At 38.6% G+C, this 18,195-nt stretch overlaps 1 protein-coding gene across 3 annotated transcripts in view; it reads left to right on the top strand.

Annotated features, from left to right (window-relative positions):
• IFT81 (intraflagellar transport 81) overlaps window positions 1-16,710 on the top strand; it is a 45,901-nt gene extending 29,191 nt beyond the window's left edge. For 2 of the 3 annotated variants that reach the window (XM_074887756.1, XM_074887757.1), the window contains exons 12-19: window positions 408-557; window positions 2,483-2,611; window positions 3,729-3,818; window positions 4,820-4,906; window positions 6,480-6,551; window positions 6,642-6,727; window positions 11,538-11,583; window positions 12,511-16,710. In XM_074887756.1, the coding sequence (XP_074743857.1) occupies window positions 408-557; window positions 2,483-2,611; window positions 3,729-3,818; window positions 4,820-4,906; window positions 6,480-6,551; window positions 6,642-6,727; window positions 11,538-11,583; window positions 12,511-12,693 (843 nt within the window). In that variant the 3' untranslated portion in view covers window positions 12,694-16,710. The remainder of the gene's footprint in view (window positions 1-407; window positions 558-2,482; window positions 2,612-3,728; window positions 3,819-4,819; window positions 4,907-6,479; window positions 6,552-6,641; window positions 6,728-11,537; window positions 11,584-12,510) is intronic. The other variant, XR_012631349.1, reaches the window with a different exon arrangement.
• Window positions 16,711-18,195: the final 1,485 nt, after the last annotated feature.

Genomic DNA, 18,195 nt, shown 5'->3' with positions numbered 1-18,195 from the left:
TGGTCTGCAGAGCTCTTTGGGGCTACGCACTTCTGATCTGGTGCTTTGTCACAAGTGCAAATTACTATTACATTAACTTTTTTATTATCCATGCTTCTCACAACATTTTGCAAAGAGTTTTAATTTTCCCACTGTCAAATGGTGGTGAGCAGAACTGAATGATCTCACTATTACAAACGAGTGAGCTAGGACAGAAAGCAATAGAGCTGATTTTCTTGATCTCGGTGAACAAATGCAGAGCTGAAAATAAATAGACCCTGGGAATCCTGAATTCCAGTCCTCTTTTCTAAACACTTAATCTTCAATATGCAGTCCAAATAGGATAATTACATTTTATATAGCAACAGTCTGTGATAAGACCCTTTTTTTGCTTTAAGTTAAATGATATTTCTATTCTCTCTCTTTAGTTTAAACACTATGTTAATAAGCTCCGGAGCAAGAACACATTTTATAAAAAGAAGCGACTGGAAATAGCAGAAATTACAGCTGAGTATGGTATCCTCCAGAGGACAGAAGAACTTCTAAAACAGCGCCACGAGGCTATTCAGCAGCAGTTGGTAATACAAGCATTTACTGCTCCCACAGTCCACCAGCCATCCTTCCCTGATAACAGCTATATGATAAGATGGATGTTGTTTGGTTAGATTCTGATGTATATCATCCTCAGCTCTCCTGCTATCATTAGTAAAAGAGTCATTAGGGTATAAAATTTATTTTTATCTCTTGGCTATGCTAAGCTGCTGTGCTTTATGTTCAGCAACTGTTTCTTACAGGCAGTCATGACTGTTCTGCAATTTCTTTTTAGACTGAGGGGCTTGACCCTGCTTTTTAAAGTCAATGGTAGATCTTCACTAAATCCAGTTAGAGCAAGGCTGGATTCTTAAATTAGTTTTTGGTATCCACATACATAGTAAGGGCTTTGAAAATTATCAACAGCAAGAAGGATTCAAGTTACTGCTGCAAAATATGTAGGAATGGTATTTAAAAAAGAGCGGACAGGAAGGAAACATTCTAACCCCAGAATATTTAGAAGAAAATGCATTTCACAGTCAGTGAAACATTTCAGCAGGAGAAGGATTTCTGCGATGGATAACTGTCAGCATTTGGGGAATATACATGCATCCCAAATGCAGTACTACTGCTGTAGTATTTTCTCCCAATACCAGTATTCTTGTTATCAAAATACTTTGGATTTATTTATGTTGTATCTGTTTTGATATATGTACATATTTTGCATTTTTAAACATAAAAGTAAATACTTATTAAAAGAAAATTGGAAATGTGAAAATACATGGGATAGACTTTGGAAAGATACTCACATAAATGCAGTGGATGATGCCATGCTATTCCAATTGGGCATTCATTGTTTAATTAAAAATAAAACCAGAACTGCTCCCTGGGTGAAAAGAAGCACCTAAGCAGTAGGATCAGAGCTTTTTCTCATGATTGCTACTCAACTAGAAGGAAAGTGAATCAACACTTACAAAGTGTTTATTTACAGCAGGATAACTAATGTACACTGGTCATCTCACAGGAAAATCACAGCAGAGACAAAGCATGAGACGTTTTTCTGTGAAATGGCTATACATGGTAAACAGTATATTCTCATTCAAGTCTGACCTTTTCTGAACCACCCTGTAGTAAAACTGCAGAGCTTTGACTTCATAAAGTTCTTACCACCGGATGCCTAGTGCACACTTTTTTCCCATAGAATCAAACACACTTTTTCTAGCCCTGGGCATAACGCCCTGTCAAACTACACACTGCTATTAAAGTTTACAAAATGCTTCCGTCATGGTAGCAGTAGCTATTAGTAGAGACAAATCTTTTCTTAAACATATGGTTGTAAAAGGTTTTTGAGGATAACGGACTTGGAGTTCATAGATATATGGCACTTTTAAGAAGGAATGTTTTGCTTTCTAACAAATTGTAGATGCGTGAATCAACACTTAGCTTTCAGATTTCAGAAAATACCCTCGTCACGTACTTAATGAGCAAGCATTGCTAAAGACCATTACATCAACATATAATTGAATGTAAAATTTATGTAATGTAATGCTAGAATTCGGTAAGATGGTATTAATGTTACTATAATAAATACAATTCTAATTTAGTTTTGCTTGACAGTTGTTTAAAAAATAGTTAGCTACATCTTCAGATTAAACATCTGGATTTTACACACTGAACTTCTTCAGAGCCTGGCCCAAAGCCCACTTTACTTTGTGGAAGCTTTCTGTTAATTTCATTGGGCGCTGGATGACCAAATACTGTATTTACAGAAAGTTCTTATTTATGCTGCTGTACAGGCACTAGATAAAAAGTTTAGTTTTTCTGGCAGCTAGATTATTAATCACTTTTAAAATACATTGATTACAGTACTTACCTTTTCTACTTTCTTACAATATTTTGACTCTGTGAAGGAATTTGCTATGTTACTTGATTAATGGATTCACATTCGGCGTTTAATTTTTTGTGTCTGCAGCAAGCTATTGAGGACAAGAAAGGTATTTCTGGATATAGTTACACCCAGGAGGAGCTGGAAAGAGTATCTGCAGTAAAGAGTGAAATGGATGAAATGAAAGGCCGGACGCTAGATAACATGTCTGAAATGGTGATTTTCATCTTAAGCTATTGTATTTCCTCAATTTGAATATCTGGTTCCTCAGCATATAAAACCAAGTTAAATCTTTCTTTGGGTTTTTAATTTTCTTTTAATCTATGTTTATATATTTTTAAATAATTCAAACAGTGTACATCTGCAAAGGTAATCTTGAAAAAGTTTATTAAAATGTGCATTTCTTTTAATGTACAAAGAAGAAATTTAGAATTAGCAAAAAAATAAATCTTAAAAATGAATCAGAAGCATTAGGGATATCAAGTCTTGTCATCTTTGGCCTTTTACTTTTTAGTGATTTCAGGCATGGTTTCGTATTTGTTCTTGCACATTATTTGAAAGAGACGAATGGTTTGTCTCCTTAACAGAATCTTTTTCTAAAATGCTTGTAAATCACTGGAGTTAAGCGTTTGTTAAAAAAGTACTTAATATGCCTAAAGAGCTAAATATCTTGTCTTTTCCTCTATAGCCTAATTATCAATTGCCCTTAGATCTGTCATGTTTTAATTTAACTTTCCACATAGCCATAGAAGCAAGACAGAACTTGAATTTCTAATTTGAAAATATTAGAAAAGAGCAAAAAGCAAAATAGCATTCTTTGAAATCATTAGGGCACTTTTAAAATAAAGTGGTATAATTAAAATAGAATGATTCTCAAATAGCTGGATCAAATTTGAATTTTCAGTATAAATATTTTAAAGTGACCCTATTTTAGCATTTTCAAACTTTATTTAACCTATGTAGCTTTGTTTGTTTGTTTTCTTATGGATTTCTTCCTTTCTCTCAGTCCACCTCAGTGCAACTTCTTCAGTTCCCCTGCTCCTTAAGCTCTTTAGGTGTCTGGCACATGGGCTGTTTTCTGGACTTTGCTGTGATGTTCTTGGTTGAAAGAACAGGAGCAGAATTTGTCTCATTTGTGGTAACAACCCCACTGCAAGTTGGGCTCTTTCCCTTTGTAATTAGGCCTAAACTTATGTTATGTATAGTTCAGGCTTCATCACCCATTTTTCCTCTCCATATTTTGATTTACTTCTCTCTCTTTTCACATTCCTAATTATAGAAATGTACTATTAGTATCATAGTGTTAATGTATATTATTTTGTCCCTCTATCAGGTAAAAAAACTGAATGCTATGGTGGCAGAGAAGAAGGCAAGCCTAGCTCCTGTTATCAAAGAACTGAGACAGTTGCGTCAAAAGTGCCAGGTTAGTAGGAACACTTCTCTTGCTCTATGTAAATAAAGTCAGAATCACAAGTAGGTGTAATTTACAGGTCTCTGTAGTGCTGTACAAGGACATAATCAACTGAAGGAAAGCTGGAAATAGCGGGATGGGCCAACAGTGATTTGCAACAGGCAACATGTTAAAGGCTGGAATTTGTAAAAGCTGACGGTGCAGGCACAAAATCAGGCTGATGATTTTGTCCTTTATAGCAATTAAAAAAATTACTACACTAGGGGGAAATTTAAAAAGTCATGGTTCAAAACTATAGCAAAGTTAGTTTTCAAATTGGTTTCAGAGCTTTTTCTGTACCTCAGCACTAATGATCTCAACTGATGCTCTCCTTTTTAAATGGATTGCAAATAATATCTCATCCAAATAGTTGAATACATTGATCTAAGTCCTATATTAGTCTGTAGGAATGACAGATTTGTCCATTTGTTTTCAAAATTTTAGAGCTGCAAAACATTGAGCTGCTGTAAGATGGCTCATTGCTATAGAAGCAGAGCTATCCATTTATCTATCAACCAAATTTCCAGCAAACTTACTTTAACGGTTCTATTAAAGGTGTCAACGAATGAAATCCAGCGAAGGCATTTGTGGTGTGCTACTAGAAAGCTGGCTTTTCATAGGTAGCAAGTATATTAATCCTTTCTTAATCTCTATTTTTATAATTATTTTTCCTTCCTTCTTGCAAACGCTGCCCTATTAACCTACCACATTAAAGCTCTGGATGTGGCTGTGAGGAGGAAATTTGGGTGCTATGTTGTGGTGTGTACAGCTGATCTGCCAGTATGCGGGTGGAGGCTAGTGGCTTCCCCGGGTGTAACGATACCCCTGTGCCTGCTCGGTTTATGTAAGTGTCTGTGCGTGTGCCAAGAGCTGAGGTGGATGTGTGAGACCGACAAGAACACAGTCTGCTTGAATGTCACATGTCAGTCAATTGAAGAGTTCATTTATGTACCCTTTTGCCCTTTTCACATAAGGAATTAACTCAAGAATGTGATGAAAAAAAAATCCAATATGACAGTTGTGCAGCGGGGTTAGAGAGCAATCGCTCTACGCTGGAACAGGTAAGATGGTGGCGTGTTTGTGCATATTAATAAATGCTGTGCAACAGGTTATTCACTATGGTATGATATTTGCCCTGCCTTCCCTCTGGATAGGGAAAGTACAAACCCACTTCAGGTGGAAGTGAGTCAGTGGTGATCCACAACTATGCAAATCATGGCTGAAGCTGCTGTGGACCAGCTACAGTCACACACATCTCCTGTTCTGAATAGCAACAAATGAACTCAGGGGTACACCAGTCCATCCACCGACATCCAGCTGGGATTAGCAAGGCTATTGTAAAAGAAGATGCTTCTGCCAGAAATCCTGCTAACAATCTGACCATAAAATAAGGATTAATTTATTCAGACAAGTCTTTATATGCATTTAGCAGATTCATTAAATTAGCAACCAATCCAATGGATAATTAATGCACTGAAATGGATGGCAAGGATACTTCATTAAATGTGACTGTCTTGTATTCTGGCATGCAACAGTTTTTTAAAACTACTACCATGTAGGTACAGCTAAGAGCTTGTGTGTGTGTAGTTTATGCCTTACTTGAACTACAGTGCTTTTGGGAAGCGAGGTACTTAAACCAGCACACTCCTTTCAGGTGGGGACAGTGTTAATATGTTTATGTGAATCTGCTTTATCTCACTAGATCACCTCCTGTGAATTTTGTCCCGACTTGATTTTTCAAGGCCTTGCCCACATAAGGAATATATTTCAAAATAAAAAAGGCCTACATTTAAAGTGTGGGTGGGTACAGAGGTAATTCTTTCCCTGCACTAAAAGTACCTTTGTATGGCTTCATCCAAGCAAAATAAAAGAATCCACAGATGAACCTACTATGAAGTAGACCTTCCATGAGAACTATTTCACAATATCATCAAGGCTTTTTTTCTTGGCAGACAAATCTTAGTCATTTTCTAACACATGATGACAGTCACATCCACTGATTAAGCTGGACATGAGTGTCAGCAAACTCTAGCAGTTGAACAGCAGAATTTGGTTTTCCAGCTGATGGTCTGAAAATCAGATGGTGACAGAGCTGTGGAGTTGACAACTGCTGTGTGACCCGGAGTACACAGATTCCATTGGGATTATTAGGTTTTTTGGCATGGACCATTTAGAGATAGGACGAACCCACTGTCTCCATACTCCTCAACATAATTATCAATTGCTAATTAACACACTATTAACATGTCTGTAGCTTCTAATGTACATTTGCAGATGTGTTCCAGGAAACGCTTATTCACAATTGCATTTAGCACTTAAGATGTGCTTAGGAACAAGAGTCTTGGCAGCACTTGTGGAGTGTCTGTTAGAAGTCAGTCTCATTAATAAACACCTATTAACAATCGTTTAGCATCTCTTAACTGTGACTGAAACTGCAAATCTAAAAAAAGCAATTGCCTTTCACTTTAAAAGAGACTTCTGTAAAGCCCAAATTATATAAACATTTAAGAAATTATCAATTCAGTGTTAATGCCTCTTTCTATTATGGATTCTCATGGCTTATGTAGCAACACGGGGCATCTCCTGCGGACTTTCGGTTACCATGTCCTTTGAAATCTTATTCTTGTACTGCAGGAAGTAAAAGGACTTCTTGAGGAGTGTGTTCAGGAAGAAAGCAACTACCGTTACATTAACTGCATGAAAAGGGTAAGATCACAAGAGGGACCAAATTGTTTGTTGTGAAATGAAATAGCAATTATAGTAGATATATTTTTTTAATTACACACTTCTTTATAGAATCTAGAAGTACAGCTGCAGCGTGCTAAAGAAGAAATGAAGGCATATGTTTCTTCAGACCCACAGGAGAGACGAAAGGCAATTCGGTAAATGTATTAAAGTGTTTCATTTGTGTTAACTTGAAGGATATTCATAAACTAAGGCTGAAGTTAGGAATTTTCTCACTGGCATTTGAACTGGAGGAGTTCACCTGATAAATTTAGAAACACTATAATAATCTAAAAATAAGCATCTCAAATTCCAGTATATACTGCTGTAAACCTACGACTTCTCTCAGACATACCAAAAGATTTTCCCTTCCTGCTGGAGATTATAGGCCCCAGATAGCGGTTTTAACTTGCAGCCCCTGTTGGCAGAAGCTCAGAGAAGCTGTGCTTCAGCTAGGTCCTGCGGGAAGTGTGGCTCTACCAGACATAATGCCCCTGCCAAGTTTCTCCCTGAAACTAGTTCTAGTTCTACTCCAGCATGCAGGAGTAGAAGTCTACCACCTCTTAGAGAGCAACCATATGCTGCCCTCAGATTCTGGCCATTTCTTGCAGATCTTCTACTCTTCTTTCAAGAAAAAAGCTATTGCCATCATTGGTACAGGCACAGAGGACTGCATATACTCATCATAAATGGATTTTGGTTTGCTCCTATTTGTAGTTCTTACTGGAGGTAGAATGAATACTGTTCTGTACCATCACACTAACCTTCATCTTTACACTCAATTGAATTTACTCCAATACAAAGACTGTTGATTCATTCTGTGAGTTTTTTCAGGACCCCCTGCCTTTGCCTGGTAGGGAGAGAAGCAGAAGAGGTTATGAATTGAGCTGATGATTTTTTTTGTGTAGTTTTCTATTTTAAATGATGCAGTCCTGCCAAAGATTGAAATGTTTTACGAGAATGAGGTATTTTGGATTAAGTATATGTGCTAAGAAGTCTAAATGTTAGCATGTCGTATAGTTTTTTTTTACACTTTACTGCATCCTACATATTTTTATAAAACTATCCTGTTTAAAATTTTTGTATATGTTCAATCATTTAATACAATATGAAAGTTGAAACAAAATTCAGACAATAAAGTCAACAAGCTGGCTCAGATCCATCAAAATTAAACATCAGGAAAATCCAAAACAAAACATTTATAACTTTCATTTGGTAAAAGTGTCAAAATACCTGCTTTTTATTCTTCATAATTAGTTTTTCAAAATTTCAGAATTTTACATGAAATAGAAATTCTGTTTTCCAGCTAGTTTTATCCTTGACATAAAAAAATAAATTCTTAGATGCTAGCTGTCAAGAAAATAAACAAGCTTAAATTGTTGTCACTAGTTTTACAAAGTGGTCTCTTGGCTTTTGCACCACAGTATTTCTCAGTCATGAAAATATTTACTAAAACAGAGGTTTTAAAATTCACGTTTGCTCGGTTTGATCAAGGGTCTTTGGTTTATTTTTTAATGAATGGAATGAGTGAAAAACACTCTGTTTTGAGAGTAGGATTGGGTCTCCTTCAAGGTGTAGTCATTACTGTACCAAGGAATCTCCACAGAGTGTATCATTTTTAGTTCAGTGCGGAGGGGGCATCAGCTCTGCCTTGTACCTCTCCATCTCACAGTCTGCATCAATCAGCATTCCTACAGCTTGCTTTATTGCTTAGGCTTTAAAAAGCCACAGTGATGTAGTTCCTTGATGTGAGGCCTCTTCTTAGACTTCTGCATTTGTATTTCGGCAACAGGACAGATTGTAGCTTGAGATCTGTGTAATCTGTCATGTCAGAGCTGTGGTTCATGTACAGTCTTCTGTACGATGTGCCAAAACGCTTCACAAAATTGTCCCATTCACAAACCAATTTAAAAATGTGAATGAGTGACAAAGCAAAGATAGAACTACTTAACTAGATAGTTAATAGTCATTCTACATTCCATTTGAAAGCTTCACATCATCCAGCATGCTGCCGTCACAACAGGAAAAGAGAACCAGTAGTTGTCTGTCACTTCTCAAAGGAGATGGAAGAATAAATTAATTTCCCAAGATATCTGTCCTCTTAGGATTCTCTACCTTTCATAATAATTTCTGGACCTTTCCATTGCAGTGGTGGCAACGAGGGAAGCACCGTTAGTTGGTCGTGTATGTAATCAAGTGTCATTCCGTATCACCAGAGGCAATTTCTTCACTCATTGTGGAGTGAAAAAAAGGCAGTAGTTGACCACTAAGATGTTATGGGCTCTGGAATGGCGCCCTTGACAGGGATAGTGATGTGTCAGACTGAATGAGGAAACTCCAGGGATCCCCTCAGGAGTCACTCAGAGATGAGGTCGTCTTCCTCCATCAGATCCTTCATGAAGTAGAAGTTGTCCTGATGCACCTTGCGCTGGTACCGGTGCAGCTGCATCTCCTGCTGTTCTAGAACATGAGGCAGAGATCACTAGGAAATGACAGGCTAAATTAATATCCATCACAGAGACCTTCTGCAAGACTCTGAGGCGTGAAAATGTTTACACTGTGTAGTAAACAATGTAGGAAAAATAAGAGTAAGGAAAGAATCAAAGCTACTAATGTTAGGGTGGGAGAAGAAAAAGACGAGGAGATAGAAGGTGAGTGGAAGGTAAGAAGCCTCTTACTCCGTCTCACAAAATCATGGAAGGCTGTAGGAAATAAGAAATTAATCTAATGAAAGATGAGGGAACAGCAAAATTAAGCAGAAGGATGAAAAGAGAAGTGGCTGTGAGAAAAATCTTAGTGACGATGTGAAAATTCATTAGTCTGAAAAGCAGGCCAGCTCAGCCCAGCAGCTGAGAGGAAATGCGGGTCAAACAGCAGGCACTGCCCTTTTTTGGCCTCGCGGGGAAGGGGAGGGTCTGAGTTTACTCACAGATGCTAAGCAAAAAACGCTCCAACTCAAATACTCGTGAAATGAACATCCACAATGTGAGTATTCACACGGACAAGCCATCAGAGCCAAACGCTGGAATTCAGTGTGAGTCCAGCTATGTAATTCCAGGTATGGTGAGGAGAATGTGAGCGGAGCATTACCACTCTCTCTGCTGTCCCTGGTTCACTTGCTAACTGTGGGCACAGAAGCAAGGGAAATTACCCTCACACAGTGACTATACACATTTTTGACCTTCTGTAAGAGGTCGCAGACCCATCACATTTAAATGAATTACAACAAAGTTCAATATAGAGATCTTTGCAAAATATAAAATGAGACGATAATTTTTTTTTCTACACATCCTTTTAGAATGTGAATGTATTTTTCAGCAGGCACTGGAATGTAAACGGAGTAAAAATGAACCATAAATAGAATAGCACTTTCCTAACAACGTATTGAACAAAAAATGTCTTAATTCTGTCCCTCTTTATTGAATATAAACTCTCTGTTCCGTGGAGTCACTTCTTAGGAATGTGAAAAGTTAATTTTCTTCTCTAAAAATAGAAAGTTGTGGGTTTTTTAATGAAGTTACTAAGTTGCATTCTTTCCAGTCATCATTATAAATAGTAAAGAAAAACTTACTAGGAAAGACATCTAATCTTCTGATGATTACTTTGAAAACTCTACTTAAAAAGAAAAAAAGTATGTTCTCGAGGCCAAATGTGTGCGAACATATGCTGTGTGCCAGTGGAAATAAGAAGATTCAGTGTGGCTTTCCATCTCTTTGATTTGGTGGGGATTGCTGGGGATCAGCTGTGCAACGCAGCACTTAGAGCAGCCTCAGGACGGCTCTGATTTGGTCTGGCTAGAATTGTCCAAGAGTGCGAGATCATAAAACGATGCAGCTTCATTCCTCGCCCGTGTGTTCCGCAGGGAGCGTGGCAGGCAGGACCAGGTGGCCAGGGGCCCAAGTGCTCCGGTCGAACGCCTGGAGTACTCAGTAGAAATGGAAGGAATATAAGAAACGCGGTGCCTTGGTTCTACATGGCTGCTCACCACGCTCTAGCAAACCTTCACACTCTGGTGTCATGAAGGCTGATATTTCTTCCTGGAAATTAGGATTTCTCCACGCAATGTTCTTCTACCCTGGGCAATTTGGAAATTTCTTTAGATGAGCCGGGTTATTTTGTATTCCATAACAAATTCTCAACCTCTAAGTGTACCCGTTACACACGAATTATAATAATTGATTTTTTTTTTTAAGTGAATCGGTGAAGGGTTTTTTTATTGTCGCATTTCCAAAAAAATTAAAATAAGTACATAGTAATGTATCTCAATCGTGCTGTTACGGTTTGCATATTATATTGTCAGGTTTCATGTATCAAGTTTGCATATGTCAGAAAGTGATCCAGCCACTTGTTACAGACAGAGGTGTACAGCCAAGATTTTTAATAATGAATGTCAACAGTTATGCTTCTAAGCCTATATTTAGGCACCTAAATGTGACGGCTGTTTTCTGAGAGTGAAGAACGCACAGTGGTTCCATTGCAGTCGTTGGATTTGTCAAACCTGGGGTGAAATACTATTCCCCTTCGTTCCTGTATTTTCCCACTCATTCTAACGCTGCATTCACAGGAATTAAGGGCTGTGGATTTGTAAACTCTGATGCTGGTACAAATGAGGCCACTGGCTAACCTCAGAATATCACAGGATAAATGCATTATTAAAAAGGGATCATGTATATCTTATCTAAATGATCTTGCTGTTGTCTTCAAGCTGGAAGGAGCAGTAATGATGCCTGCTTCAAAAATATAAGAGATCTTATCCAATATCACTTTTCCCAACTGCACAACTGAGAGAATCGGAGAGATGTGATCCTTGATGTTGTCCAATGATGAAAAGGTTTCTTCATGCTTCCTCTTCTGTATCATTTATGAACCTCCCAATCCCTTCATAATGTTCCATGATTGCATCATTGTTCTGTTCTATTACATAGAACCAAATGAAATCGTAATAAAATTATTTTATATTTCCTTTAGAGAACAGTATACACGAATGATCCTTGAACAAGAAAACCTTGGGAAGGTAAGAATGAGGTTTTTACCTTGTAAAAACATTGTACAGCTCATATTTTTGTGGGGTTTCTTACTAATGAGTGGTCAGTCTTTTATAAAAAGCATATTGCAGCCTACAAAGAAAATTCCATTACTGCTGGCATTGGTAACTAATACCCTGAAAAGAGATCACGCTTACTCTTCAGGGCTTGATTTCCTGCAGAGTATAGCATGAGCCGCTTGTAAAAGATAGTCAAACAGCTTAACATGACAGCACATTCCCTGAAAACCATTTGGATAAGAAACTGAAACATGGGCATCACAAACTGTGCCAGCTCAAGTTTTATGTTGTATATAAAGCAACCTGTTGAAGACAATAAATTTTGAGCCTGTCAGCCTTATCACTGTTATTAAAGGCCAGGGGATCATCAGCGCTGCAGTGTTAAACAAAAGCAGTTGTCCATTTTTAATCTTGCACGAAGCTCAGATCAGCATGGACGAGGTTCACACTAAACATCTTTCTTTTCTTAGTTTCCTTTTTATGACTCTGTGAGTGATTTTTACAGGTTTAGGCTGCCACTATTAATAATCAGTAGCGGGTTTAATTGTAAAACATTGATTTCCTGTTTATATTATGATATGAATCCACTGCAGGTTGCAACTTGATACTGCAAGAGCTCTGTATGGAAATGAGCTCAGATTTTTAGCATAACTTCTCCAATAGATAAGACTATTATTTAGACAGTTTTGAACCATTGAAATAATTGTCAGTCCATACAAAGCAGATATCTGAGTCCCAGGTGTTAATGCATTTATCACTTGCAAGGAGTGTTATCAGCTTGAACAAAATAATATTTCAGTAGCATATAAAAATCTTTGTCATTCCAAGCTGCCTATGCAAGCAATTTTTGTGGTGTAGAACTGTTCCAGAAATCTAATCTTTTTGTATTTTTGACAGAAATTACGAGAGAAGCAGAAAGTTGTACGGGAAAGTCACGGGCCAAATATGAAGCAAATTAAAATGTGGCAGGATTTTGAGCAGTTAATGGAATGTAAGAGAGAATGTTTTCTGAAACAACAGAATCAAACAGCTATTGGTCAAGTCATTCAGGAAGGAGGTAAAGATAGGCTTGTATTATGAATTCTGCCTCCTCATACCAACATAAAGTCAGAAGACAGTGTGTTGGCTTCTTAAAGGTAACTTCTTGCTATGTATTGTTGCTTTCATCATTTCTACATAAATTTGTTGTACATTATTTGGTTTTGGTGGATAAAGAGCACAAATAACCACTCCATGAAGCTTTTCCTCCATGGTCTAAGTGACAACATAATGTCGTTAGGAAGATCTGTTATGAGAGCTGCACTAGGGTGAACCTCATCGTAAATCTTTGTTTTATGAGGCTGGGAATGGCATGCATCTGCAGAGAGATCAAAGGAAAAGAAATCCTTCTCCAGGGTCACAGAAAACCTACGTAATTGCTCTGCTAGTTATTCTGTATCACTAAGGTTACATTTTTGCAGGGCCTGGGAGTTGATATTGTATAATTGTGGGCCTCCTGGCTTGGCCCTCTCCTTCCCTATTGTCTTTATTCACTCAGTGTGACTGGCCAGAATGGAGCCATTTTCGCTCTGAGCTGCGCAGACCTTGCCCGCACGCTCCTAGTCAGACTTTCCTTGCACGGTTGAATTAAACTGATTGTGCTTCTAGGAGACAGTTCATCACTACAGCGTCAGGAGTATGAGTTCTGAGAACAATTATTTGAATTCTGAGATTTTTCCATTATCTTTTGTTGTTGTTTTTAACAAATGTATTTTTCTTGCACATATACCTTCTAATTTTTCTGAGTTGCCCATGTGAAAGTGTCGACTAAAGGCTTTCTCACCGAGGACATTTTGTGCTGTTTGGTGTGTGCAGTGGGGTTCCAGAGTGCTTACGCTGCCCAGAGAGGGTCACCCCAGGGACAGAGAGTTGTTGATGGATGTAAAAGTGGCACAGTGGCTCCCACATATGTTTGGATATGCAAAACAGGCAGATAGGTGAGGCTGCCGTGTGCTCTGGCTTTGACCTGTGAGCTACAGGCAACTGTCACTGCCCTGAAAATTGCATCAAGACCCACAGCTGACCCAGGATAAGAGGAATGTAGGTGAGGCTTGAAACTGTCCCTCACGCTTCATCATTTCGGATGAGCACCTCTTAGCCACAATCAAAGATCAGAAGCAGAGAGATAAGTCTGCAGGACCAGAACTCTTGCTATTCTTTAGTCTCTTGGCTTATTGAATTTCTAGATAGAGTTGGGGTGGGTCTTTTTTAGTTCTTCCTGCCTGAAGTAGAAAGTATTTTCAGGACATAAAAAACAATTTTGCTTTCTCTGGTACCTAACTATGAGATCTGCTGCTGCTTTCTATATCAAGAGAGAGTATGGTAATTATATAGTTCCTAGTTTGCCTTTGCATTGAATATATTTGTTAACAGAACTAAACTAAAATCTGATGACTACATTTTGACTGTATAGTATTCTTTTTTTTTTTTTACATTTCTTAAGAAGGTAAATTGTTAGTGACAAGTAGCTTGCTGGGCCATAGGAAAAAGAAGTTTGAATGGGTCATTTAATGACATTTATTTCAGATGCCCCCAAAGGGTTCAAAACTGCAGCGTATGTGTAAGGAGTGGGTCTCAGATCCATAGATTCCCAGGACATCCTCCTGTAAGCCCTCCCACGCTGCTGAATAGCCGAAGATAGTCTTTCGCAACAGCTGCACACTAATCTTTCCCAGGACAGGGAGAAGCAGCACGTTTTCCCCTACACACATTTACAGGGAAAAAACAGGTAGAGTTGGCCGGGGTGGGGAGAAGGTAGGTGCAGCTTCCCTGAGTTGAGAACTCGAGGCAGGCGGGGAACGGGCCTTGGTAAGGCGCCAAAGGGAGCTGTATCGATCGGAAACGGGGACGCTCCGGACAAGGACGTGCAGCCTGTATAGTGTGGGCAGAGCTGCCTCCAGAGACACCTACACGTGATGTCCCTGCTGGCCCTGTGCCGTTATCACCCTACTTCACCTGCGTTGCACTGTGGGACCTGTTGAGCTGAAGAAAATTACAGGAGTCGCAGGCCTGGACTTGTAAAGGAGGGTTTTGCCGAATACTTGCCAGCTATAGTAAAATAATGCAGACAACTAGATAGGAGACATACTGAAAACATGGGATAATCACCAAAAATGGGCATTTAGGTTACTTAGGAATCAGCCTATGGTTCAGAGTCAGCAGACAGGGCAGGGAGAAAGGGAGTTTTATATACTTCAAGTCCAAACTTTTAACAAAACCCTAGAAACCCTATTTGACTAGACCATTTATGCGAAGATGGATTACATGGATTAGCCTGCTGCCCAAGAAAAAGCAATGCTTCTGAAATTCATAGCAATGATGTAAAGTAAGATTGAGTATAATAATTTTTTGTTTTTCTGTTCAGAGTTACCCTAAAAATAGTTCATCTTTTTTCCTTGTAGAAACAGTTTATTGCTGGTTACTCAAAGATGACGTGATTGTTGTTCTGATCTGATTAGTGTTCTGTCATTTGTACTGCACCAAGAAAGGGCACACAGATTATACACTACAGCAGCAGCAAAATGACCTTCTGAGATGAAGCAGAAAATCATAATAACCGTTATGAAAAGAAAATTGGAAAAACTCAAATGCTATTTTTAGCTTCTTATATAAATGGACATTTAATAAATGCAACCTTAATGGATTCTGTTCACTGGCTTTTCGACCTAGTTCATGATTTGACAGGAGCATTCAAAAATCTTTGAATTTCACAGTTATATCTTTACTTCCTCACTTGCAACAAAAAACTTACTTCTAATTTTTTTGCTTTGTTATTATTAATAACCTAGCTGGTTAACTAATAAGATTAAATATACCATATAGAAAAATACCTGCCTTTCCCTTGTGAAGGTCCAAATAAAAAAATGTGTGAAGCCAAATCTGGAGCTCCAGCACTTAGCAGATTTCTTCCAGTTGGAACACTGATCCGAGCAGTCACTCGTGAGCAGCAGCTTACTTTGCTTCAAGAGGCTTCTCCTTATCTTTACCCCACGCTGGATGAGGAAGTATTCCAGCTCTAGAACTACTCTAGTATTCTGCAGCTTTGCATTTATTTAGTCTTGTTGACTTCAGCTGTCCTGAGAGCTGCAGCAAGTTCCACGTAGACCTGAGAGATGAGATAATGACTAGAATCAGCAATAGGCATGAGGAAACAGTACCTCTACCAGGTTATATGGCCAGCCGTTGTACCAGCTGGATAGCAGATTATTTTGATTATATTACTGGTACCATCTTACTTCCATTTGAACGATAATAAACAAAATATATGTTTTTAGAGTTCCTTAAGTAATCTAAACCTAGGATTACTTATTTGTATATCTTTACTCACATGGATAGTACTACTAATAAAGTCATATGCATATAGTTGCCCACAATCATAAAAGGCCCTGCTGCTACAGTATTTATTCTGTTTAAATATACTGATTTCCAGAGCTTTCTTGGTAAGGTTTTCCTGCAGTATGATGCTGCTTACTGTTACAAAACACAACACAGCAGAAGTATTTAGCAACAGTTCAGTGCCTAGAGAATGTCCTCACAGGGAGGGTGTTGTGATTAATAAGCAGGGATAGTATCGTACCCAACAAGCAATAGGAAAGCTGTTCTCTGAGTGACTTGCCGGTTCAAGAACTGGAAATGAAGTACAGAGCTGCTTCTCCTTAGATCACTATTTCACGTCTGGCTCAGATGAGCAGCGAGGGAAAGCTCACTGCTAACTACCTGGTGTTTGTCCTCAGCAAGTGATCTATGCAGAGTGATTTGGCAGTATCAGTCTAATTCCTAAATCACCGCGCTGGCAGTGTTTGGCGAGCCTGGAGCCAGCTTCCACGGGAAGGCAGACAGATGTACGACTGAAAGACCACGGAGGCTGAAGTGCTGTCACCCCAAAGGTGTGCCCTCGGGAGAAAGGTCGTGACACGTTGACCCGGTGGAGTGTGAGAAGCTGTGACTCCGTCACCCTGTCAGTGGACGAGGAGAACACTGATGCTTGCAGATCTGGTTTCTCTCGTTGGCCCGTATTTGCTCAGACTTAAGTGAAAAAAATAAAGAACTCCAGCTGAACGTGTGCCCTGTGTTATCATTTGTAGCCGTAGGTTTCCTGCTGAAGGAACGCTCTTAACTCCTCAGCTGCTTTTCTCTGTTGCAATTTGTAATGGAAACAGAATTGAAATTTTCACGGACATGCCAGTGTTCCAGTGAGGAAGTATTACACGAATCAACAATTTTATCACAAGGTACCACCTGTCTGGACAACACCCAAGTGGGTGGTTGTTTTCTAACAATCAGAATTTGACTTATTTCCAGCTTGTTTAAAGAGTTCTTTAAATTCCCAGCATGAATTTAAAATGGGTTCTCCAAATTCTCAGTGTCTCTCTTTGTGCAGCGTTAGGTCTGCAGTAGCAGCCTCCAAACTCCCAAGGCAATCCAGTTTAGTCCAAGGTCATTGGGTGAAAAGGGTATTTTTCACAATTGCATTACACTGATTTTCATGATTCTAGTTTGCAGATAAAAAACCACTGTAAGACACTGCGCTGTGGTGATGTCAAACTCTGGTGCTTGAGGCGGGGAGCAAACATATTCCAAATAATCATCAGGAACTGTGAGACAAATCATGCTGTCCTTACTTTCACAAACCCTCACTGACTTCAGTGGGAGTTTTGCCAAAATAAGGTCTGCTGGATTTAGCTCTGTATTCTTCCTCCTGACAGAACAAGCAGGAATTAAAGGGCCAGCATTAGCTTTATAAGACACAGAGGAAAAAAAAAGAACTGTAATTATCTACAATAACGACTCTCATCCAACACAAATCAATGTTCTATTAGACACATTCAAATTTAGAACAAAAATTAAATGTTTGTGGAAGTTTTTCTCAGTGCAAACAACCAAAATACACAAGTCCTTAGCAATATGGTTTGATTTTTATTATCCATCTATGAGATGCTGTCTTGCACAAATCTAGTGCTGAAGTATTTATAGTGTTTATCACTAAAATACAACTTTATGCATTACCTTGTATTTGAAGGCCTCATTTATATTTATTATTTAAAAAGTAGTATATTTTTACCTTGGTTTTTGCATTTCCATTCCTCGTCATTTTGAAAAAAGTATGTTTTTGCAAACTAGGGTTTGCACAACCAGCATTTGCTGAATGCCAAGAACTAGAGTTCTTTTCCTGCAAATGGATCTACTCAAGCCAATCTCTATTATACTGTTTCAGCTCAGACTGTCATTACAGAATACCATGTCATTTTTAAGCTTCTAAATTTTACTGCAACTGCTCAAGTTTTAAAAACACTCATTTATACAATAAGCACTTAATTAGGACTGCTTTTTAAATAGGATAAAGCCCAATCCTGCACACAGTGCCAGAAAAATTGCAGTTCATAGGAGTATGGAAAATGGGTTCTTACCAGTTTTCAAAGATAAATTCCTTTCTCTCTCCCTACTTCTTTTCCCTGGAATGGAATAGAAAATATGCCTGGCACTAAGGGAGCAACAACACCAGGACCATGAAGGCATACATCACATCCAAATAATAACCAAGTA

The sequence above is a fragment of the Strix uralensis genome, chromosome 17, assembly GCF_047716275.1.
Source record: "Strix uralensis isolate ZFMK-TIS-50842 chromosome 17, bStrUra1, whole genome shotgun sequence".
Classification (NCBI taxonomy): domain Eukaryota; kingdom Metazoa; phylum Chordata; class Aves; order Strigiformes; family Strigidae; genus Strix; species Strix uralensis.
This window is presented reverse-complemented; position numbering and strand designations above follow the sequence as displayed.